Below are 25,392 nucleotides of genomic sequence, written 5' to 3' on the forward strand. Positions count from 1 at the left end.
AAGCTCCACTGGCCCCTGCCCCAGCTCCCACTAACTCCATCTCCACTGTCCCTTCAGTTACCCCAGGCTCACTGCTTCCTTTCCCTCTGCCTCCCACTGTCTCCCCCGTTTCCTTTCCTACTTTTGCTTCTGGTCTCACCCTCCACACGGCTCCTCTAGGAAGCCGTCCCTGAGTGCCCAGGCTGGCCTGCGCTGCTGGCCCCTACTTCCCTCCGTGGTAGACTTGGTCATGGAGGCTGAGGGGAACTGTTCATTTGTTATTCTGTCCCTCGTCCTGGGGCTAACTGGGAGAGGACCCCACTTGAGACTCAGCTCTGAGACCCCACAACACCCGACCACACTCCAGGCACTCAAGTGCCCAGCAGTGATGGGCACGTGAAGACATGAGTGAAGAAACGAGTGTGTGACTGGGTGGATGCCATGGGCTGTGCTTGGTGGGAACCAGAGGGAGGGCTGGAGCCAGGGGCCAGGGAGGAACCATGGGCAGGCCCCCCACCCATCTGGAAAAGTGGAATGGTGTGCACAGACAGACCCAGCTGGCAAGTGGCCCCAGCTGTGGCTTGGCCCCAGCAGCTCGAACGGGGGCTTCTAGAGCTGCAGACACCACAGGGGCCTCTCCAGGGGTCCTGTCCAAGACCTTACACTGGGCTTGTCCTGGCACTGTGCTTGTGAGGCCACCCTTAGGCCTCAGACTGGGTGGGCTGCCACCCAGGGAGACCAGTGTGGCCTTAGTAGGACACCTGGGTCTGGACCCAGAAGGTTTCCAGGCCTTGCCCTGATGGCCCCAGGACTTTGTCTGCAGGTGGAGTGAAAGGACCCATGAGCCTCTGCCCGCATCTCCTCCCCGCTGCTTCCGAGTGAGGCTGGGAGGGTTTTTCCTTCTGTGGCTACAGGACTCCAGCTGTGAGAGGTACGTGGCCCAGACCACAAGAGGACAGGACAGTGGCCTGGAGGCCCAGGCTGCCTCCCCTGGCCCAACCTCCATGTGTCCCAAGGTGGGGTCAGCAGAGGACTCAAAAAAGAGCTGGGTCTCCAGTTCTGACTGGAGGCACTGCTCACCCCAGGGTCCCAGCAGGAGCACCTGCCCAGGGCAGGCCGTAGGTGAGCTCTGGGTCCTGGGATCCCCCCTCCTTTGCATTTTGCTGGCCGCCTGCCCACTGGGCACTGTCTGTCTATGGGGCACTGCTGTGGGCATCAACACGCAACTCCCTGGATCCCCAAAACTCACAAGTTCTGATTCCCAAGGGTCCTAGGGCACCCAGGCCAAGCGGCTCTGAGTCCCCAGGTCCATCAAGTGCAAAGACCTGATGAACAGACAGGGAGAACCCCAGGGAAGGAAGGCAAGTGCAAGCTCAGACTCAGAGGGAAACAGGCGAGGACGAGGCCCGGGGGACCGCCAGTTGGATTCCCCAGTTCCCGTGGCGGAAGGAGTCTGCAGCACCTACTCCAGCTTCAGACTCTCCCAGGAGCAAGCTGGCGGCTCTGCTGGGGGAGCTCAGGCTGTCCTGTGTGTCTGGCACACGGTGAACCAGGCACCCCTCCCTGTGCACCGCTCTGCCCCTCTACCCGCCAGACCGTGGCCCCTCCCAAGGGGCCAGCAGGACTAGCCCAGCTCGGGGAGAAGGTGGCCCACGGCCCCTCCTTCCTGATCCCCCTCCTTTACCTCCCAGTTCTGGGAGTTGTGAAGTTCACCCAGATATCTAACTCAGATCTTGCCTGCTGCTTTTTTGACTGGGTCTTTCTTGTTCTGTTGGTAAAGATACAGTGTTGCTTGTCATCTCTCTGAGACCAGCCGTTCTTTTCTCCTTCATCTCTCTGTGAACTTGGACAAGGTCTCTGGGCCTCTGTGTCCCCTCGTGGGCGGAGGCATATGAGTTGGGTAGAAGGAAGACACCAGAGGGCCTGGGTTCAAATCTTGATTCTGCCTTTCACAGGCTGTTGAGCTTGGACAGGTCCCCTTACTCTCTGTGCCTCAGTTTTACCATCTGTAAAATGGAACTAGCGCTGACCTATTTGGGGAAGGGGTGTTGTGAAGGTTGTGGACACGTGTGGAATAGGCCCAAAGTCTGGCACAGGGGTGTGCTGGTCCTCAGCCAGCTTGGGAGACAGGGGCCATCACAGAAACAGGACTCCTGCCCCTAAGGGTGGGAGCTGAGGCAGCGGAGGAGAGAGCTAGACTATAGCCAGCTTGGTGCAAGCCGGCATCAGGGAAGGAAGGGTGTGAGGTGCATCCTGGGAAGAGCCAGTGGGAGCAAAGGCAGGACTGGGGCTCACTCTGCAGGGGGGCAGGGAGGGAATGTGCTGTGGGCACCACAGTGGGTCAGGAAGGACTCTAAGGGTACACCAGTGAGACATCCTCTGCCCTCCAGGGCCAAAGGGCCCCTGCGTGCTCTGGCCACCAGACAGTGCCGAGTGAAGGGTGCAGGCAGCCCTGTGGGGCAGGGCAGGGTGGGAGCCAGGGCGGCAGCTCAGCTGTGAGCCAGGGAGGGACGTGGATCCTCCAAGAGAGGAGGAGGGGACGGAGGGGACCAGGTGGCAGCAGGGCAGAGGCTCTGTTCCCTTACGTCCATTCTACAGAGTGGGAAACCCAGGCTCAGAGGCCCGGAGGAGTGAGTGCAGAGAAAGTCCTTTCCTCGCTCCCAGAGGCTGCTGCCTCGGTTGTCAGCTGTTGCATACCCTGAGATGGGCCGCCAGCCTCACTGGTAGCTGTAGGCACAGGCACCGCAGGGGAAGCGGGGAGAAGGGTGAGGGGTCAGAAGTTGGGGCCAGCCCAGGGCAGCACTGAAGTTGCAAAGGAACTGGCCAGCGAGCCTGGGTAGAGGTGGGCTGCCAGAACTCTGGCCCTTCTAGCCATCGGTCCCCACACCTTACCCAGCAAAGCACGTGGGGTCACCACCCCATGTAGCAGTGAGCCACTGAGTGGGGGTGCGAGGGGCTGGCCAGGGGGAAATGCTCCCAAAATATAAGCCTTAGGGGGGGAGCCTGGGGCTGGGGTCAGGTGGGCCCCCAGGCCAGGCCAGCGGCAAGGGCGAGGCCTCCAGCGGGCCCCCTGGGAGGATGTGCAGGGCAGCCCGAGGGGACTGGGCGGGGATTGAACCAGAGCCAAGAAATCAGTACAGTCTGGGCACCAGGGCCGGGCATCTCAGAGGCTTCCTCATTCCTGGCCCTGTGGGAGTAGCCGGACCCCAGCGTGCCGCTGCCGCCGCCGATTCGCTTACTGTCTCACGGGGAACCAGGGCCTCCTGCCAAACTGCCCAGCCCAGGCCCCATGCACGCCAGCCCCATGGGCCCTACTGACCACCAAGTCCTGGCCCCAGGCTACCCCCTGCTCTTAGATGGGGAGACTGAGGCTGTACATCCAGGAGGGTCGCCCCAGAGGCTGCCCATGCATCAGGAAGGAACAGGGCTGGGGCTGTGAGTCCAACGCTCTTCTGGCTGTCACCCCTTCTCCACACCCTGGAGGGATCCATTCCCCTTGAGAAGCCCCTCCACTGGGATCTGGGTCTGGGGCCAGTTCCGTGGGTGCCCAGGCTGGGCACAGCAAGGATGGGGTCTGTTTGATCAGCAGTTTCGCCCGATGCCAGGCTGCTGGGACAGCAGGCAGTGGCCAGACCGGCCCTGCCACATGCCTCCGCCCCTCGGGGGAGCACTGTGCATTGCCGTGTGCACAGCTCTCGCAGGCTGCAGGCTGGGAGGCCCTGCCACAGCTGGGCTCTGGGGAGGAGCAGTGGAGCCTGTGGCCAGCCGCAGGCTGTTGAGTTTCTGGGGGCCTCATGTCACCTTCCCAGGCCTGGTGAGATCAAGGCAGGCCCCAGGGCTGTGGAGCCAAAATCCACCAGACCCAGCTGGATGGACCTACAGGGACCCTGAAAGCCAGACACCACCCTGGTCAGAGTGGAGCAGAGGCTCAGGGGCCTATGGGGCCTGCTGTCCCTTCTTCTTACAGTAGCTCCAGCCCAGCCCCCGGTAACCAGGTGCCAGGCCCACGGCCCTCCTGTCCCTGCAGCCTGAGCCTGGTGCTGTCCAGAAAGACCTCAGGGTCTGTGTCCAGTGCCCCAGTGCCCCTGGCTGGGTGGGGCCAGCCCAAAGGTGCCTGGAGGCAGGTAGGCATGACTCGAGCTCCAGGGTGGGCTCTGGGCAAGGTTCTCTGGTGTGAGGATGGGAAGGACGGCCCACAGAGGGGCACGGGGAAGCCAGATAGCTGGGGGCACATGAGGGCCTCAGGGGCTCGTCCTCGGTGGGCAGAGCATGTGTCCCCACTGGTGGGGCCGCAGCTGCAGGCGCATCGCATGGGGACTCCACACACACTCACTTTTCTGATTCCAGCTTTTATTGGGCTGAGCGCTCCCCTCCAGGGGAGGCTGCCGTCAGAAGGGCAGGACGCAGCACCTTGGTCGCCATCACCCCCATCTGGGCCACCCTGACCCCGTCTCACCCAGGCAAAGGGCCTGTTGCTGACAGACTTCGGGGTGGGCAGGGGCTCAGTGGGGTGCCCAGCAGCCAAGGGACAGTGCGAGTGGCTCGGTGGCATCAGGGGCCCCGAGGGTCTGTTCAAGCAGAAGGAGGAGCCTGGTTCGGGAGATGGGGGATGGGATGGGGGATGGGGATGGGGAATAGGGATGGGAAATAGGGATGGGGGATAGGAATGGGGAATGGGATGGGGGATGGGGGATGGGGCCGCAGCCATCCCCCACTCCAGTACCCAGTGTAGGTCACAATAATTTAAAGACACTATAGACATTTCGACGCTATATAACATCATAAGTTAACCAGGTTCCTTGCAGAGGCTGCCGGGCCTATGGACTCAGGGGTGTTCTGGGACTTGGGGAAGGTGAGGGGATGGCGCCAGGCTGAGGGTGGGGTATTCATGGTGGCCCAGAGACTCACAGCATCCAGGCATGGTTAGGGGCACATGGGCTGGACCACAGGGTCAGAGCCCAGGAGAGGGACTCACTTGCCCCAGGCTGGGCCCAGGCCCTTGGCTTGTCGGCTGCTCAAGAACACATTCCCACAGGCTTCCAAGAGAACACACCCTAAATGGGGGCCAGGCCGTGGGCAGTGGAGGGTGCACCAGGAGCCAGCGGCAGACCATCCCCTCTGGCCTCAGATGAGTTCCTCCCTCTGTCACTCACGCTCCTCAGAGACGGGGTGGGAGCGTCCAGAAAGGACACGTCCAGCTCTGGATACAGATTTTCTCAACATTGCAGTCAAGGTGAAAGGACTAGGACAGGGCCAGACAAACCCTCAAAGGCACCGAGGGGAGTGCAAGCCCCAGTGAGGCTGTCATGGCGGGGAGGGAGCAGCCGAGTGCCTCAAGGCATGGGAGCCACCTCTTGCCACCCTGGGCATCCTGATGTGTTCTCCTGGGTCCAGAGCCCCAGGCTGGGTAAGACAAAGGTGTAAGCCTCCACTCACAGCTGCAGGGTCTCTGGCAGGTCCTTGTGCCACTCTGGGCCTCAGAGTCCCCATCTGTCAAATGGGACAGACATCCCTGACCACTCACCACCTGCCTGCCCACCCCGCAGCAGCACTGTCCCAGGCGCCAGGCTGGCTCCAGGGGGAAGGGGGCTCTGTAAACTGGAGGTGCCAGGCCGGGAGGGCGACAGGATGAGGGAGGGAACGACACACTCCTGGAACCTGATGTGGGTGACATTTTGATTTGCTCGATATTCTTTTCTTTTTTCATTTTTTCTGTTTGTTTGTTTGTTTTTGAGACAGTCTCGCTCTGTCACCCAGGCTGGAGTGCAGTGGCGCAATCTCAGCTCCCTGCAACCTCCACCTCCTGGGTTCAAACAATTTTCCTGCCTCAGCCTCCCAAGTAGCTGGGATTACAGGTGCGCGCCACAATGCCCAGCAAATTTTTGTATTTTTAGTAGAGACAGGGTTTCACCATGTTGGCCAGGCTGGTCTCAAACTCCTGACATCAGGTGATCCACCCGCCTCGGTCTCCCAAAGTGCTGGGATTACAGGCATGAGCCACTGCGCCCAGCCATTCATAGGATTTTCAAAAGAAGGAAAGATGGCCTGGAGGAGCCTGTCCATGGCTCTCCTCCAAGGCCTGGTCAGGGCTGTGTGGTCCGACGCGCCCCTGCCCAGCTTACTTCTAGAACCCGCAGGCACTGCGTGGTCCCCATCAACCCCAGGCTGCCTCCGCTCTGCAGGGGCAGAGGGCCAGCCAGGTGGGGCTGGGAAAGGAAACAGAAAGGGTGTTGAGGGGATGGGCTGACACAAAATACGGAGTTACGACTGGCTACGCATTAGTGCTGAGAATCCTCTTCTGATACTAAGAAAACATAAATAATTTGTGTCAACATCTGTCCCCACCGCCCCAGGGCCCAGCGGCAGACCCGGCCTGGGAATCGGTCTTGAGGGGCCAGCCAGCGTAGCTTTTCTGTGTCCATGTTGCCAGGTGGGGCAGGGGACGCTCAGTCTCATGGTCACTTTGCTCTCTGGGATACACGTGTGTCCTGGAGGTTCATTTTCCCAGAGAGAAGAAAGGGAACTTGCTGGGCCCCGTCGGGGAGCACAAGGCCCCTGGCCTTGCTCTCTTGGTGGGTCACGGGGGCTGTTCTGCCGCAGGAGGTGATGGGAGGAGGTGGCAGGAAGGAGCCCCAGGGAGGTGGGTAGAGGGCGTGGGCCCCGGCCGGTGTCCTCCTGCACGTGGAGCTCCCCGATTCTGCACCCGCCTCTGCCTGCCGCTGGCAGCACCAAGGCAGGGAAGGCAAGGATGGATGTGCAAAATGCCGCTGGGTGTCTGGGGTGCCCGCGGCCGCCTCCGGGCCCGGCCTCACTTGCAGGTGAAGACCTCAGTGCGCTCGCTGCAGGTGTTGCACTTGACGAAGCAGCACCAGTGGAATTTGCAGTTGCACTGCCACACCTTGGTGTACTGGTGGGTGTTGTAGCCTCGGCCGCAGCACATGGTGTCACAGCCGTCCGCACCGGGCGACGTGCGGTTGCAGAGGCGGCCCTGCGTGCCCACGCTGCCCGTGGCCGCGTCCTCCTCGCAGTAGTTGGGTGACTTCTCGATGTACACCAGGTCCGTCTCCATGGGCTTCTGATAGCTGCGCAGCTGTTTGATGCGCAGGAAGGTGGGCTGCCGCAGGCGGCTGGCCCGCACCACCTCCACCTGCACGGCCGCGTTGTACTTCTCCTTCAGCAGGTGGCCCACCTCTCGGAACTTGGGTAGCGTGGTCCAGCAGGTCTTGGTGGTGCAGGAGCCAGACACGCCGTGACACTTGCACTCCAGCTGCATTCGGTCCTCCAGAACCTGAGGGCGACAGGGAAGCTGCTGGGCACAGCACGGCCCAAGCTGGGCCCCTCCAAGTTCCCCTACCCCTGCCTCCAGCCCACCCCTGGAGCCCGCTCCTTCACTTGCAGCTGTGTGACCACGGGTAAGTGTCTCTCCCTCTCTGAGCCTCAGCCTCCTCACCCATTACGTGGAGCTGCTAACAATAGGTCTCCACTGCATAGGAGGGTGTAAGGGTGCAGTGAGAATATTTGGGACTTGGCAGAGCCTGCTGTACATTTATCGAAGGTATTTTGTTAGACTCTCACAGCCCTTCAAGGAGATGCTATGTCCTGGTCATGCACTGGTGAGGAAACTGAGGCTTGGGGCTGTGGGACCTGCTGCAGGTCACAGGTGGGGTTCGCCCAGCAACAGTAGGTACTTAATAAATGCTCATTACCCCACCCTGCCATCTCTCCTGCTCCCCACCCTCGGACTTGGCGTAGGGTCTGGCATGCAGTTGGTGCTTAACAAATGGCTGTTTAATGGAAGCCTGAAGTGCCGGTGGCCCTCGGTGCACATTTGCCGAAGGCCGGAGGGTGAGCAGGGGAGGCGAGTACACGGGTCAGTGAGGCCCGGGCGTGCTGAGAAGCCGACAACCCTGGCCCGCCCGCTGTTGTTCTTCCTCCTCAGCTCCACAAGGGCCCTCCACGGGTGCAGTGTTTTCCTTGGGCCTCCCTCCATGGCCCCAGAAGGCTGATTCCCAGAGCCAGCCCTGACCCCAGGTACTCATTTACCCGGATCGAAAGGGCCCTGCCAGCCGGGCCTGATTGAAGATGGGGAATTATTAGCTGGCGCCCCGCGGCTGCAGAGGGGCCATTTGTCAGCTGTCAGAGCTCTGCTGGCCTCGCTCGGCAGCCCAGCCCTGCCGGGGCTTGGCCACCCTCTGTCCCTCGGGCCAGAACTCACAGTCATGGGGCACCTGCTGTTGGCCCCCAGCTCTCCCCAGTGGAGAAGTCCCCCAGGAAATGAATGAATGAATGAGTACAAGAAAAAGAGGGAGAGAAACAGCTCCACAGAGATGGCTACTGCCCCGAGCAGCTTCCCTGGCCTGGCTGCATGAGGTCCTCTGGGGCTCGCAGTTCAGCATGGGACACAGCGAAGGTGCTGCAGGAACCCAGGAGAGTCTAATCCTGCTGGAGTCAGGGTGCTTGAGGTAGGGGCTTCCTGGAGGAGATGTGGGTATTGATGAATGTGTCGGAGCTCATTAGAAAAGGGGACAGCATTCCAGGAGGGGTTCAACATGAGCAAAGGTCTGGAGATCACCAAGCATGAAGGAAAAGACTGGGCCCAAAGGCTCAGCAGGTGGGTGCTGGGTGGGCCCTAGGCTGGCACCTGGAGCTGGAGTGTCCTCTGCTCTGCACCAGTGATGCCCTTGGGCAAAGACTGGAGAGACTGGGGAGACTGGGGAGACTGGGGAGACTGGGGAGACTGGGGAGAGGTGGCAGAGCGAGGCTGATGCCCCTCCCAGGATGACTGAGGGTGGGAGGAGTCCAGGAGTCCCGAGAAGAGGGTGGGGCAGCTTTGGGGAATTGCAGGGCTCAGAGGCTGGGCTGAGGGGCGTCTGGGCCAAGGTCGTGGGCCAGAGCCTGGACTGGGTGTCTGGGCAACCCCCAGAGAGTATATTGGGACCTCCTCCCTGCCTCCTGCCCCTCTCCCATCCTGTCCATCACCCCAGCTCCCTGTTCATCTCTGCTGGGATCTGTCCCCTCCCAGAAAAGCCCCTCCCTCCACTAACCTGCCCCTCAAGCCTGGAAGCATTGCTGGCCCTGGCCACACGACCTGCCCGGATGCTCCCCAGGCCGGGCGCCACCCCAGGAGCTGCCCTGATGGTGGCCCCTCTCAGAGTTCCCAGCCGGGAGAAGTTCACCCCACCCCTGGCTGTTCACCCTCCTCAGATGGGCCTGGATGGCCGGAGACCTGGCAGGCCTGTCCAGACTAGAGGGTGTGCAGGCCACGTGGTCCAGGCTCAAGCTGCCCTCTAGTGCTCCCGCTGTAGCCCAGGATGGCTGCCCCTGGTACTGTGCTCGGCATCCCTCCCTCTCCTCCCTCGCCTACCCCTGTCTCCCAGTCTTCATCGAGGCCAGGGAGCCCAGTCGTATGCTACTGCCCGCCTGGGGACAATCGGCCCCTGCAGGGCCAGGCCGGTGACCATCCGCAGATAAAGCCTAATGGGCCGCTGTTTGCAGAGCGAGGGGCCACATCCTCGCTTGGCTGGATCCCTTGGGTCAGAGCCTCCCCCAGGAAGTGATCACAGGGTTCAAGAATGTGCCATTTCCTTCACCAGTGCCCTGGCTATTCGAGCCATAGCAACAGTGGCGCCAGCGCTGAGACCTGCCCCCTGCCCCAGGAGACCACCTGGCAGGGCGCAGAGTGAGCTCATCTTGCTCAGAGGGGCTGCAGGCTGCAGCAGGGGCCGCTCCTGCAGGTCTTGGTTCCTCCTCGACCCTGGGGGCCTGGTTGGGTGGTGGGGTGGTGGACTGAAGGGGCTCCAGGAAAGGGCCGATTCAATGTTCTTTCCCGAATAAGGGTGTAGCCTAGAAACAGTGCTCAGGTATAGCCAGGCAGGGGAGTCATGGGGTTGGTGGACTAAAGTCCTTCTAGGGGGAGGCTGACCAGCCCAGGAGCCTGGCGTCCGATATTCCAGCCACTGGGGCCGACAAAAGGCATCTCACCCCGGATCCTGGCGATGGCCTGGGGCTGTGGAATGAGGTGCCTCACACCCTCTTCCACAGCACCTCCCATGCCTGCTGGTCCCTGCCCCTAAGTGTGGCCCTGACCTGTGAGCCCCTCAGGGACACAGCCCATGTCTGCTTCACCCTCTGACCACGAGCCCACAGAGTGGATTGAGTGTGGCCTCAAGTGAAGTTATGTCGTGAGCTACTGGCCGAGGAGAGAGTGTGGAGGGTGTGCCCCTCCCAGGGTCCGGCACTCCCATTAGGATGGTGTGAATGATATGCCCACCCAGCAGGACGCTGTGGACCCTCAGTCAGGGAAAAGCTGTGCCAAGATGTGGGACATGGCCAGCTAATGGGGTTCCCAGCCCCCAGTTCCAGGAGCTAGTGGCACTCCACAGCGATGGCTTCTAACCTCATGTCACCAAGAGAGGTGCCCTCAGCTGTCCTGACACCAGCCCCCAGGCCTCTGCAGATGGACAATCTCCTGCCTTCACTGGGTTGGTCTTGGGGGCATGGCCTCTGTCTGCCCTGCTGACCTGCCCCACACAGCAGTGGGGACCATGCACCAGGGGCAGAGCCAGCGCCGGGCACTGGGCACTCAGGTCTCCAAAACCTCAGGGGCTGCTCAGAGCTTTCTGCGCAGGCACCCTGTGGCAGCCCATTAAAGACCACTCCAGCCCACCAGGGAGCTTGGGGAAGGGCAGCCAGGGCCTTGGTCTGGTAGAAGTGGAGGCAGGGCGGAGGCGGGCCTTCAGACTCTGCCCATCTCACTCTTGCCCACCAGGGACACCAGCCTGGGCCACATGCCAGCTTGGGGAATGGCACAGTAACCCCCCCCAAATTCACGTTTGCTCAGAGCCTTGGCAAGTGACTTTATTTGGAAGTGAGGTCTTTACAGATATGATTAAGGAAAGGATGGAGAGGAGGTCACCCTGGGTTGTCCAAGTGGGCCCTAAATCCAATGAGAGGGTCTATACAAGAGATGGAGAGGGCCAGGCGCAGTGGCTCACGCCTGTAATCCTGGCACCTTGGGAGGCCAAGAGGGGCGGATCACTTGAGGTCAGGAGGTCCAAGACCAGCCTGGCCAACATGGTGAAGCCCCATCTCCACTAAAAATACAAAAATTAGCTGGGCACAGTGGCACACACCTGTAATCCCAGCTACTCGGGAAGCTGAGGCAGGAGGATTGCTTGAACCTGGAAGGCAGAGGTTGCAGTGAGCAGAGGTCAGGCCACTGCATTCCAGCCTCCAAGCAAGACTCCGTCTCAAAACAAACAAACAAACAAACAAACAAAAAAGAGATGGAAGAGAAGAAGACTCAGGCTCAGAGGAGACCTGGTGAAGACAGAGGCAGGGGCTGGAGGGAGGTGGCCACAGCGGAGGAACACTGGGAGCTGAGGAATGCTGGGAGAGCCAGGAAGCATCCTCCCCTGGTGCCTAGAGGGAGTGCAGCCCTGCCAACCAGCACCTCGATTTTGGACTTGGGGCCCCAGCGCTGAGAGAGAACAGATGTCCTTTGCCATAAGGCCCCACTTGCGCCACTTGTCTGTGGCAGCAAGTCAGCTGCTCTCCACCCACCTCACTGCGCAGTGGGGTCCTGAGGAAGTGGGGGGGCAGAGGTGGGCCTGGTACTCTGTGATGGGGCCAGGATCCCAGCATCAACCCAGGAAGGGCTGGACTCAGTGCTTATGGAAATTTCCAGAAGCCCCACCCTACACTCACCCCCCACCGCCGTGATGAGCACCGTGCTCTTTTAAAAGGACCCTGTCCTGAGGGTCACCATGACACCACCACCCTTGGCCTTTTCCAAGGGCTCAGGCCACACTTGTGCCCCACAAGTGCACAGGGTGGGGGCTGTTGGAGGGGCAGTGAGGAGTCGGGGGGACAAAGTGCATTGCACCTGCTGTGCAGATAAGAAGGCCAAGGCTCCGCAGAAGCATGGGTCAACCAGGGCCTCACCGACCATCCGAGACAAGGCTGGTAGGAGAGTTGGCCACTGGTGGCATTGTCAGCCCTTTCCTGTGGCTGTCCTCTTTGTCCCCTGCCCACCTGTGGGGACCGTCACCAGTCTTCTTGTTTTCCCACCTCCTGTCTCCCCAGGGGCCAGTCCTACCTGCCTCCATTTCCCTTCTGCCTTTCCATCACTTGTGAGTCACCAGACACCTCCAAGTCCCATACCAAGTCAGCCCTGGGGTTCACACGGCACCCTAGAGCTAAATCAAACACAACTCTGGCCCTTGAGTTGGTCAGTGTCACTGCCCCAGGGCCCTGCAATGACACCTGTAGCCCAGAGACCAACAACACCCTACCCGGCCATCCCCGCCCTGGTCTTGCCACACTGCCTACCACGACCTGGGTCCCCCATGCCTTTACCTGTGCTATTCCCTCTGCCTGGAGCGTCCTTCCCCGCTTCTCTGCTATGTACACGTCCCCACGAGCAGGGACCCGAGCCACTCAGCCAGCTCTGCTGCTCACTCTGGGCCTCATTCTCCTTATCTTTAAAATGGGGACAGTGAGAGCTTCTTCCCCGGGGCTGTGAGAAAGGCTCTGCTCAGAACCTAAGCAGCTGCAGAGGCTCAAGGGTGGTGGTGGTTCCCATGAGGGCTCAGCCTCGCCTTCTCCTCCTACTTCTCCTCCTCCTCCAGGGACTCCCCCAGGGAGTCCAGGTAAGTGACCCACACTTTCCTCTGGCCTCTTAAGGTTCGTGAACCTCTATTTATGGCATGGACTGTGATCTGCCTGTACCTGGAGACTAGTGTTCACATGCTGTCTGAGAGTTCCTTGGAGGCAAAGGCTGTGTCACTGATTCCTTCATCCATCCATCTATCCACCCATCCATCCATCCTCCCATCCATCCACCCATCCACCCACCCATCCTTCCATCCATCCATCCCCATCCATCCATCCATTCGTCCACCCATCCATCCACCTACCCATCCACCCATCCTTCTACCCATCTTTCCATCCATCCATCCATCCATCCATCCATCTATCCATCCATCCCCATCCATCCATCCATTCATCTACCCATCCTTCCATCCATCCATCCATCCACTCATCCATCCACTCATCCATCCATTCATCCATCCACCCATCCATCCACCCAACCATCCACCCACTGATCCATCCTTTCATCCATCCATCTACTTATCCATCCATCCTTCCATCCACCCATGCATCCCATCCACACATCCACTCAACCATCTACTCACTCATCCACCCATCTATCTACCCATCCATCTATCCTCCCATCCACTCATCTATCCATCCACCCACCCACCAATACTTCCATCCATCCTTCCACCCACCCACTCATCCTTCCATCCATCCATCCTTCCACACACCCACCCATCCTTCCATCCATCCATCCCCTCATTCATCCATACTTCCATCCACTCATGCATCCACTCATCCATCCACCCATCCATCCATCCATCCTTCCATCCATCCATCCACCCAGCCATATACCCATTCTTCCATCCATCCATACACTCATACATCCACCCACCCATTCATCCACTCATACATCCACCCATCCATCCTTTCATCCATCCATGCATCCAGTCATCCATCTACTCACCCATCCATCCACCCATCTATCCACCCATCCATCTATCAATCCACCCATCTACCCATCCATCCATTCATCCATCCATTCACCCATCAATCCGCTCATCCATCCACCCACCTATCCATTCACCCATCCACTCTGCCATCCATCCATCCACCCATCCATCCATCTAACAATAACTTAATAACCACCTGCATAATAACCTCCACATCTACAAGAGAAAGTCAAATCGTTGGCCTGGTGTTCAAGATCTCTTCTTGAACAGGACCTACTTCTTGTGCCAGGCCCTACTTGCTTCCCAAGTCCTGTGTCCATCAAGCCTTCACTCTGACACTCTCCTACACAACCAGACCCTCACCATCCTGGGTGTGACCCCTGCACCCCTCTTGTGGACGCGGTTCCCATAGCCAAGGCCTTGTCTGATTCCTCTCTGCCCTGTGCCCAGCCTAGCACCTGGCACAGAAAAGGGCAGTGAGTGACCAGTGGTCTCAGCTATAGTCCCTGGGCCCGAGGGATTCTTCAACTCCTCTTTGCCTGGAATGGCAATCTGTCTCACACCTAAGGAGCCCCCTAGGCTCTGCTGCCCTGGGTGCAGCCCCCAGGCCTCGGAGCCAGAGCTGGCTGGATGTTCCACTTGGCTGGCCACCCTATCTCAGGCCATCTTGCCGCCGTGCGGCTGCTCCTCCCAGCCCAGTATCTGGGGCCCTCATCTCCAGCGGGCGGAGCCCGGCTTGCTCTGACTTCTTCCCCAGTGTGTCCCTGCCTGAATTTCCTCCATTGCCACCCACCACACTCCGTCCCGCCCTGTGCAGGAGCAGCCTGCTCCCCAGCAGACCCCGGCTCACAGCGTCCACCTTCCTCAGGCTGCTCCTGCCTCCTGGGGGCATCCCTTCCTTGCTGAGGAAAAAGGCTGCCTCTGTCAGGAATTCTTTCCTGGTGTGCTGATGTGACCTCTGGGACCAGGAACGCCAAGGGCAGGGACAGGGGCTGTGGCCTGGGACCTCCCCTCACCAGGTCCCCAGCCAAGCCCAGCTCACACCCTGCATGGAAATGGGGTCCCCGTCTTAGCTGGGGGCCGTGAGCATCGTGTCAGCACTCAGAGCCTCAGCCCTCACGTCTCTGGATGGGGATAGCCTCCTCCAGGTATTAGGAGGCTCAGAGCCATGCACGTGGAGGACCCAGACGGCCCCACCTGCTGCACACCTATGGAGACTCAACTGCTTCTGCTAGAAGAGGAGCCTGAGGCTCCGAGAGGTCAGCAGGTGACATACCAGTCCCAGCTAATGCCCCCACCAGCCGCACCCGCACCCTACCTTCCTGCCGGCCTCATTGTTGTGCAGGTTCATGAGGCGCCGCGCGTTCTTCTTGATCTCCCGAGCGTCCACGAAGCGCCGGGAGAAGTCGATGCCGTAACGCACGTCGGCCGAGCAGCCACCCCACTTCCAGCCCTCGGCCTGGTTGTAGTAGCCCTGCTTCTCGCGGTCACAGCCACAGTTGCTCAGGTTGCCTTGGCTGCAGGCAGCAGTGACGGCGTGTGCTACGCCAGCCGCAGTGATGGCATACGTGAAGGCAGCCTCACGGCTCCCTGCGGGGACAGACAGGTGCACAAGGTGAGGCCCCAGGCCCTGGGCCAGGTGGGCTCAGGGGATGAAGTGCCAGGCCTCGATCTACCTGCTGTTGGCCAGTTGTGTGACCCTGGGCTCATTGCTTGCCCCTCTGAGCCTCTGACTCACCAAAGCAGGGCTGATGGGAGCCACCTCTCAGGGCTATGGTGAGGGCAGTGCCTGGAATACAGCAGGCCCCAGTGCACCCTGCGACCTGCCCTCCAGCATGCAGCACTGCCGACAGCTTCTCTCCGTGTTCCCAAGACTGGGCGGGAGAGGCCCAGTTTCCCCAGCCCTGAGAGTGAGCGGTGGGGACCCGTGGAGGGGATGGGTATCCCTGCCTCTGCCCCTCCCCTCTGCCAGCCTCCCAGGAGCCCCTTCTCATGAACGGGCATTTGCACTGACCCCGTGGGGACCAGTTATGCATGGCCAATGGAAGCTGGGGCCACGGGGAGCATGGGGGGCCTCACCCCCCCCCAAGCCAGGAACCCAGGTAGAAGTCACACAGCTCAGAAGCCCTTTGTTGCCATCTCCCCTCTTGGTCCACCCACCTTCAGTCCATCTCCAGATCCTGGGCCCCTTTTCCTCACCTCCTCCTAATACCCCTGCCTGACCCAGGGGCCCCAGAACTGCCTGGACCTGGGCAACAGTCCTCCCTGCCTCCCTCATCCCCCCAGCCACCAGCTGGTTCACTCCAAGGGCTGTTTGGCCAGGGCCCTCGCTGGCACCTTCGCTGATTCCCTCTGCTGGTAGAGCCAAGCCCACGGCTGAGCTGGGAAGGGAGGGTCCCAGGTCAATGCCCGCTGGCTGCCCCAGCCCTCTCTCCCCATCCTCTGCCCAGAACAATGACTCAGTCTTTCCAGGCGCTGCCCACATCCCCTGGGGATTATGTGGTCTTTTGGTGGAATTCCCTCCTGCTTCATACCCAAATCCCAAGGACCTTCCAAGGCCCAGGTCTGAGGCCTCCCCGTCCAGGCAGCCTTCCCAGACCCCCAGACAGAAGGGAGCACTTGGTGCCTGACCCCTCAGTTCCAAATCTGACCCAGATCCGGACACCCTCTCCCTGGTGGGTCTTACAGGTGGGGACTTCCATATGGGCCTGAAGGCCCCTGAGATGGGCAGGTTCAGCTCTCATTTCCTCTTTGTTTTCCCCAGCCCCAGGCCAGGCCCTGTGCATCCTTCCATCCCGACCCTGGACTCTTGGGTCCCTCTCAACCTGCCCCTGCCTGGGTCTGTGTCATTCCTATGTCCCCAGCACCTGGCCCATGTGGACACTGAGCAGGCTCAACCGCGCCAGCTGGAGGACCAAGACCCAAACTCCAGCGAGCGGGAACCTCCCTGCCCATCTCAGCAACAGGCAGAACAGGGCCGGTGCTCAGCCCAGGAGAGGGCAGCTGGAGACTCACACTGCTGGCATGGCACAGTCCCCTGCCCAGCACCCACGAGCACCCGCACAGCCCTCAGTTGCCCACTGCTGTGCCTGTTATTGGGGCTGAGGTGACAGCCCACAGATTGAGACACAGTCAAGTCAGGTCTGTTCTATGAACAACCACTGAGCACCAACGGCATGCCCAGCCTTGAGCTAGGGGCTATGTGTGTGCTCTGGGGCCACTTCGTTGCCCGCAGCCAGCTGGGGGCTCAGCCAGGTGGGGTCCCTCTTCCCTAGGGTATCTTCCATCAGGGTGAGAACTGGGGTGGGACCCACCGGCGTTAGGAGAAGACCTTGGTGGGCTGTCTGTCTGCTGTCATGGAGGGAGCCACGGCTTCCTAGGAACTTCCTTCCTGAGAAGAACTAAGGGGAGGGTAGTGTCCAGCATCCCTCCCTCCCCAGCAAGGTTCGAGACTGCAATGATCAGCCTCCTCTGAGCTGCAGGCAGCACGGCCCCTGCCTTCGCAGGGCCTCATCCTGCCAGCCTCTCCTCCTCTGGCCGCTGTCCACCCACACTGCCCACTCTGCCTGGGCCAGGGCCAGGAAGATTTAGGAATTCACCTCCCCGAGTCTAAATTAGGTCGAGATGACCCGAAGGGAAGCCCTTGCATGATGTGTGAAGTGGGGGATTAAACGCCCCATCCTGTCTGCATTACCCAAGCACAGCAGGGCCTGCTGGCAAGAAGGCCTCGGAAATCTCATGGGGGTAGGGGTAGGGGGCAATAAACCAAGAGGCGGATCCCAGTAAAGGGTCGAGAAGGGCCACAGAAGGGTCACGGCACCTCAAAGGATTCACTGACCTGCCTCTGTGGAGTGGAGTCAAGGAAGGCTTCCTGGAGGAGGTGACATTTTAAGTAGGTACAGTCTTAACAAGGAGCATGGATTCACGTGTGTGTATGTGTGGTGTGTATGTGTGGCTGTGGTAGGCATGTACTCCCAGCATGGTCACACAGAGGCAAAGATGCTGAGCTGTGGAAGGGTTTGGTGAGGTCATGAGTGGCCATAGAGGAGGAGGAGAATGTCTTGCAAGCAGGTGGCACTTTCTGTCCAGGTGCCAGGGCCAGCTGCTAGGGAGGGCTGGATGTCAGGGCGCTTGCCTGGCCACACAGGTGTGGATTCTGGAACATTCAGAGGCCGGTTGACACCAGCACCAGTGTAGCCCATCCTCAGGGCTCTCCCCGTGCACGGGGTGCACACCCAGCCCTCACACGCGCTCCCATTTCACCTGGACGTTAGGATGAGGTGCGTCCAGCCATAAGTCCCAGTTTACAGAGGAGGAAGCAGAGGCACAGAGAGTGGCTGGAGCAAGATTCAAACCCAGGGAATGAATTCAAAGACCAGGAAGGCTGACGGAGGAGCAAAGCGCCTAGGGTCGGGGGCGCTGGAAGCTCTTCTGCCCCCACCTTGGCCTGTCTGGGTCTAAGGTGACCTGGGGCAGCAGGAGAGGGCGAATGTGGGCTGTGCAGCCCCCAGGGAAGATGCTGCCTGTGAACAGTCTGTGGACCTGGGGGGCAGGGGCAGCTGCAGGCAGGCTCTGGGTGGGAAGCTCTAGGGAGCCTGAGCTGGCTTCGGAGTGGGCACGTGTCACCTGATGGAGGGGGTCTAGGAACCCCAAACGATTGTGTGGGCCCAGCCGGTGGAGTCTAAGGACAGATGTGGATGTCCCCTCAGAGGTCCTGGAACAACAGCCTGTGATCCTCCTCTTCCTCCCCCATGGCAAGGCTGCAGAGCGGGTCAGAGGATGCCACTGTCCTGAAGTGCCTGAGCAGGCTGGCAGGTCCACAGTGGAGTCTGCACACTTGGAGGACGCTTCCTACAAGCCTCCCTTCCAGCCTCCCGCAAGCGCCTGCTCTCACCCGGCTATGCCCGCCCCAGGCTTAGACTCAGTTACTCACCAGTTACTCATCGCCTGCCGCTCCCGCTAATTCCTTTTTTATTTGCTTTTAATGAGCCAAACTCTCTGGTCTCCCATGGAGACAAGCAGGAGGTGAGCTACAGAGAGTCGTAGTTTTGGGAGAATCAATAAGAATGACGTTAGGTCCAGCAAGAGTCGCTCCCGTGCGCCTGGCCCGTTGCCTGTGTTGTCCGGTTAAATTCTCGCAGCAGCCCATGGGGGAGGGCCCGTTACCCGATGCTACTGACCTAGACGCCCACTCCAAGGGCTTTGTCATGGCGTGCCTGGGTGTGTAGTGAGAAGGGTAGAAGGGCTGCAGGCTTCCCCCGTGTCTCTCCCCAAGTCACCCCTGGAGCCGTGACTAGGGCACCTTGCCAGTCCACGCACACACCATGCTTCCTCCAGGCTGACAGCGAGCTAGTGCTTAGACTTAGAAGCCGGTCCTCTGAGCGGGCGCAGACAGACTGGACCCATGCGCCTTGCTCAGCAGCTGTTAGTAACCCCCAAGGCCTCTGAGATGACTTGCAGTGACTTGGCCTGGCCCCCAAGGCCCCAGAGGCCTGATCCCACCGGTCCTCACCCACCACTGTCTGCAGCCCAGTGTGGCCCGCCTGCAGGTTGGGCAGCCACCTCCGGCGCACAGTAACTCCTCCTGAATAAAGGACCTGCTGGCTTCCTGCCGCCTGCCCTGGGGACAGCAGCCTCTTCTCTTCCTGGAATACCTGCCCGCTCTCCCACATATCCATGCACTACTCAGGCTCTGGACGCAGGCAGGGCTGCTCCCTGCTCCCCGAATTCCCACTGTGGTGGGCACGCCCTCCTCTGGGCTCTCACTAGGTGCCCCTCAGGCTGCAGGGGTGGTGGGCAGGATCCACATCAGATTCTTTTGTGTACCCCCCCACCCACTGCTGTTTCCCAAATCCCATGCATGAGCAGGTCTGCGCTGGTCACCTCCCCGACACCACCTTGTCTCCAAGACAGCCCCGTTCTGATCAGACCCATTTCACAGATGGGAAAACTGAGCCTTCAAAGCAGGAAGTGATTTGCAATAGACCCATGGCAGTGACCACAGTCATCTGAGCTCAGCAGCTGCCCTAGATGTGTGTGGTGATGGGGAAGCTGGATGAGGGCAGCATGGATGCTCTGTTTGGGGCCGGCAGCTGTCCTGCTGATACACTTGGGTCTCAGGAGGCCTAGGGGCCTCTCCGAAGACCCACAGCTTACCCAAGCACAGGTCTGTACCCTCAACCTCTAGAGCCAGCAGCAGCAGCCAGCTGTATCCCTAGAAAATGCCAGAGCAGGCTATATTCTGGCCACCCCTCATCCCACAGCCCTCAAGAGCACTGGGCGGGTTTCTGAGTAATGGTCCCGAAGCTTCCAGCCCCGCTGCAGGATTCACTGTTTCCAGTGCAATCTATCTCTGGTGCCTCGGCAAGTCACCAACCCTCTCTGAGCCTGTGTTCCCATTTGCCACATGGAACTCAAAGTCCTCATCTTGCTGCACAGCGCTAGTTGCCAGCTCAGAGTAAACAGGACAAGAGGGCACAGTACCCACATCACCAAGATGGTGGGCAGTCCAGGGCCAGCTGAGGGTGGACCAGATGCAGCAAAGGACTCCAGGACAGGCCCAGGTGTCTCTCTGTGCTCCATGCAGACTGGGCTGGAAACAGCCTCCTCCCCAGGGCCAGCCCCCTCAGCCCTGCCCAGCTGTCCCCTCAAATCCAGAGTATCAGAGCAGCAGAGTCCTCAGAGGCATGTGGGCAAACGGAGGCTGCTAGGGCAGGAATGGTCTGGCTACACAAGGGCCATCCAGCTCTGCTCTCTTTTCCATAAGTTATTTGAACTCGAGCCCTCACTAGACCCCCTGGCTGGGCCCAGGACAGCCTGAGAGGGAGGAGACGCAGCCCCCTGCCCTGCCCCTGCGGTGCCAGCCAGACCCTGATGTCCAGGGAAAGGGGGTGTGCTAGGGCAGAGCTGGGCCCTCATCCACAGTCATCTCACTCTGACCATGAGGAGGACGCTGGGGACCCTGGCAGATCTTTGTGAGTAGCTTCTAGAAAGAACAGACGTGTCTCCTGAACAAAGCTGGGGCTTGGGCAGGACAGGGCTTCCCACTCCCCTCTCAGGGCAGAGCTGAGGGCTGAGTCCACCCTCCCAGCCACAGCTGCCACTCCTCACCATCCACTCACACTCCCTGCCACTTCCTAGCGTCCACAGGGGCCAGGGCGCTTTTACTAGCAAGCCGTGGCTGAGCTCCTAGTGACCTGATTAACTGCATGGAGGCAGAGGTGGGAGAGGTGCTTGGTGCCCTCTTAGGAGGAGAGCCAGGAGTCTGCAGCCTCAGTGCTGAGAAGGCCCTCGGGGACCATCCAGTGCGGCTCCATCCCAGCAAGGAGCCTGAGGCCCAGAGACGGGCAGCATGCTCCCCAAAGTCACACAGCAGCTCAGGAAATGGGGGATCCGGGATCTGAGGTTCTCAAGTGAATGAAGTGAAGGCAAAGGTCTGGGGGCCACACATGGTCCCGGAGCTTTCTGGAAGCAAAGGGGCGGCTCAGAGTCTGACACCCTGCCTTCAAGTCTAGACTCTGAAATTTGCCAGCTGAGTGACCTCAGACCGGTGAAGGGGCCTTTCTGTGTCCCCGCCTCCCTACCTGCAAAATGAGAGAACTGTTCCAATCCGGTCAGAAGGGCACATACAGTCCTGGGGGCAGGCTGACCTAAGCTTCATGCCTACAGGTGTGACATACGACACATTTGGGATCTTCGTGGGCAGACACACATTTGGGCATCCCTGGGCAGCAGGTGTGCGCCTCTGCACGTGCCCCTGGGTGTACACCTGGGCTGACCCTTGGAGGCAGTGCCCGGGAGCGGCCGTGTGAACCTGTGCTCGTGGATCTGTGCTTCTGGCCCACACGGTTCAATTCTCCTCCTCCATGACAACCTGTACTTGTCCCTCTTTTTAAAAAAATGACGTTTTGGGCCGGGCATGGTGGCTCACGCCTGTAATCCCAGCAGCACTTTGGGAGGCTGAAGCAGGCGGATCACCTGAGGTCAGGAGTTTGAGTCCAGCCTGGCCAACATGGTGAAACCCCATCTCTACTAAAAATACAAAATTAGTCAGGCATGGTGGCAGGCACCTGTAATCCCAGCTACTTGAGAGGTTGAGGCAGGAGAATCGCTTGAACCTGGGAGGTAGAGGTTGCAGTGAGCCGAGACCACACCATTGCACTCCAGTCTGGGCAATAGAGCAAGAATCCGTCTAAAAAAAAATGACATTTTCTACAACTCAATAATAAAATGGTTAACAACTCAATTAAAAAGGACAAAGACCAATGGATGAATGGGTAAAGAAAACGTGGTATAGATACACAATGGAATATTACTCAGCCATAAAAAAGAATGAAACCCTGTCATTGCTGCAGTGGCACGTGGGTCATCGTGTTAAGTGAAAGAAGCCAGGCACAGAGAGACAAATATCGCGTGTTCTCACTCACATGGAGGAGCTAAAAAAGTTGATGTTATTGAGGTAGGGAATGGAATGACAGATGCCAACGGCTGGGGAGGGTGTCGGAGCATGAAGAGAGGTGGGTTAAGAGGTACAAAGATGGCCAGGCACAGTGGCTCACACCTGTAATCCCCACATGTTGGGAGGCTGAGGCGGGTGGATCACCTGAGGTCAGGAGTTCAAGACCAGCCTGACCAACATGGTGAAACCCCGTCTCTACTAAAAATACAAAAATTAGCCAGGCATGGTGGTGGGAGCCTGTAATACCAGCTACTCGGGAGGCTGAGGCAGGAGAATTGCTTGAACCTGGGAGGTGGAGGTTGCAGTGAGCCAAGGTCACACCACTGTACTCCAGCCTGGGCAACAAAGCAAGACTCCATCTTGAAAAAAACACAAAAAACAGAGGTACAAATACACACAGGTGGAAGGAGTGAGGTGTAGTGCCTGACAGCACCGTGGGGTGACTAGAGTTAATAACAATATATTGTGTATTCAGAACAGCTACAAGAGAGACCTGGAAATGTTCCCAACACACAGAAATGATAAATATTCTAAAGGAAGGAAATCTTAAATACCCTGACTTGATTGTTACACATTGTGTACATAGATCCACATATCACATGGACCCCATAAATATGTGTAATATTATGTATTAATTTCCAATCAAAAAATAAAAGCTAAAAAATAATAGGCCAAGGACCTGAACAGACATTTGTCCAAAGAAGGTGTAAAAACATCCAATAAGCAGACAAAAAGCTTCTCAGCATCATTAGCTGTCAAGGAAATGCAGATCCAACCCACAATGAGATGCCACTTCACACGCACTAGGAATAAAAGGTAAAAAAGACTGACAATAACAAGTGCTGGCAAGGATGCGGAGAAATGGGAACCCTGGTGTGCGGGTGGCAGTGTGAGACGCTGTAGCCACTGTGGCAAAGTTGGGCAGCTCCTCAAAAACTTAAATGTAGGGTCACCATGAGACCCAGCATCGCCACTCCTATGCATACACTTCATAGAAATGAAACAGGCGCCCACTTATAAACTCGTGCAGAAGTACTCATAGTAGCCTTATTTGTAACAGCCCAAGGTAGAAACAGCCCAGGTGTCCATTTGTGGACGAAAGGATAAGGAAAATGTGTTCTATCCATGCGACAGAATATCACTCGGCCTTAAAAAGGAATGAAGTATTGCTACATGCTCCAGTGTGGATAAAACTGGAACATATCAGCTGGGCACGGTGGCTCATGCCTGTAGTCCCAACGCTTTGGGAAGCCGAGACGGGCGGATCCCTTAAGCCCAGGAATTTGAGAGCAGCCCGGGCAACATGGCAAAACCCTGTCTCTACAAAAAGAAAAAAGAAAATACACACACACACACACACACACAAATAGCCAGGTGTGGTGGTGCACGTGCCTGTGGTCCCAGCTCCTCAAGAGGCGGAGGTAGGAGGGCCATTTGTGCCCAGGAGGTCAAGGCTGCAGTGAGCCATGTTCACACCACTGCACTCCAGCCTGGGCAACAAAGTGAGATCCTATCTCAACCCCCACCTCAAAAACCCCAAAACATCATGCTAAGTGAAAGAAGCCAGACACCAAAGGCCGCATATAGTGTGATTCCATTTCTATTAAATGCCCAGAGGAGATAGAGTTGGAGAGAGAGACAGCACCTCAGTACTGCCAGGGGCAAGAGGACTGGGCTCAGTACTGCCAGGGGCAAGAGGACTGGAACTGATTAAGCCACAGGGTTTCTTTCTGGGGTGATGAAAAGGTTCTAAAATCAACTGCAGGGACAGCTACACAACTCAGGGTTACTAAAAACCATGGGCTTGTACACATTAAATGGGTGAATTGTAAAGTATGTGAATTAGATCTCAGTGAAGCTGTGATGGACACAGAGGACACTGGGTGGCTTTCAGAGGGCTTCAGACCCATGTCCTACTCAATTTAAACCCTCCCTGAGGCCCCATGGGTATGAACTAAGATCCCCCCACCTCACAATTAGGACACTGGGCTCAGGAGAGGCAGGTGACTGGCCCAAGGTGACACAGCAAGCGAGACACTGAGCTGGGATCTGATGGGGACACCAGAGTTCGTGCTCAGCCCACTCCCCACCCACCAGGACAGGGAAACCTGCAAAGTCTGCCTTGCACCTCACTGACCTGGACACCACACTCACCTGCGCCAGCCTCTGACACTCTACACACGTGCGACACTGCCTGTAACACTCACGTTGTTGCCACCTGTGTGTCCCCGGCACCAAGGACAGCCTCCCTCCTGGCTGGACCTCCCAGAATCCCAGGGGTGAGGCTCTCAGCCTCCCATCCATCAAGTACTTGCCCAAGGTCAAGTGCAAGGCCTAGCACACAGCAGGGCAGGACCAACACACCGAACCTGGGGGGCAGACAGGCCGGGAGCTGCTCACAGACAGTGCAGCCAGAGACCAGGGATCAGAGCCACAGAGAAGCCGGCAGGGCAGAGTGGCTGGAGGGACTGGGGTGCAGGGTGGCCAGTGAGGGCTCCTCTCAGGAAGGGATGCTGAAGGTGGGTCCCAAAGGATGGGAGAGGTGAGGAACACAGAGGTGCAGGGAACAGTGTTCCAGGCAGAGGGAACAGCAATGCTAAGACCCCGAGGTGAGAATGAGCTGAGCACGAGCGGTTTGTCCCAGCAGAGATCAGTGAGGATGAAGTGGGGGACAGCCCTTGGGGGCTGTACCATGTGGCCCTCGGAGAAGACTTTGGACTTTGTTCTGAAAAGATGGAAGGCCCTGGAAGGTGTCACTTTGACTTACATTGAAAGGGACCGTCCACCCCACCCACTGGGAGGCCTGTGCAAGGGTTTGGATAAGAAATGCTGATGACCCGCCAGGCAGAGGAGGTGAAAAGTGGCCAGGGCTCAGAGTCTCAGGGTCCAGCTAATGGGACAGAGTCTCGGGGTAGAGCTAACGGGATTAGCAAGTGGACCGGGTACGGTGGTTTAGAGAGAAAGGAGTGCAGAAGGGTCAGGCACGGTGGCTCACGCCTGTAATCCCAGCACCTTGGGAGGCCAAGGCAGGCGGATCACCTGAGATCAGGGGTTTGAGACCAGTCTGGCCAACATGGCGAAACCCTGTCTGTACTAAAAATACAAAAATTAGTCTGGTGTGGTGGCAGGGGCCTGTAATCTCAGCCACTTGGGAAGCTGAGCCAGGAGAATCACTCGAACCTGGGAGGTGAAGTTTGCAGTGAGCTGAGATCGCGCCACTGCACTCCAGGCTGGGCAACACTCCAGCCTTTGTCTCAGAAAAAAAAAGGGTGCCGAAGGGGCCCCAGTGCAAGTGAGGGCGGCTGGTGGGTGCTGCTTACTAGGAAGCAGGACAGGATCAGGCGGAAGGAGTTGCCTCGGCCACGGGTGGTTTAAGGTGTCCAGGGATGGCAGGAGGGAGGTGAG

General features: G+C 58.8%; 1 protein-coding gene across 1 annotated transcript in view; it reads right to left on the bottom strand.

Annotated features, from left to right (window-relative positions):
- Positions 1-4,318: 4,318 nt before the first annotated feature.
- WNT7B (wingless-type MMTV integration site family, member 7B) overlaps positions 4,319-25,392 on the bottom strand; it is a 68,651-nt gene continuing 47,577 nt past the window's right edge. Inside the window, exons 3-4 of the mRNA XM_011984038.1 lie at positions 14,848-15,119; positions 4,319-7,267 (exon numbers count right to left, since the gene is read on the bottom strand). Coding sequence (XP_011839428.1) covers positions 6,788-7,267; positions 14,848-15,119 — 752 coding nt within the window. The 3' untranslated portion in view covers positions 4,319-6,787. The remainder of the gene's footprint in view (positions 7,268-14,847; positions 15,120-25,392) is intronic.

This window comes from Mandrillus leucophaeus, unplaced genomic scaffold, assembly GCF_000951045.1.
Source record: "Mandrillus leucophaeus isolate KB7577 unplaced genomic scaffold, Mleu.le_1.0 Scaffold26, whole genome shotgun sequence".
Taxonomy (NCBI): Eukaryota; Metazoa; Chordata; class Mammalia; order Primates; family Cercopithecidae; genus Mandrillus; species Mandrillus leucophaeus.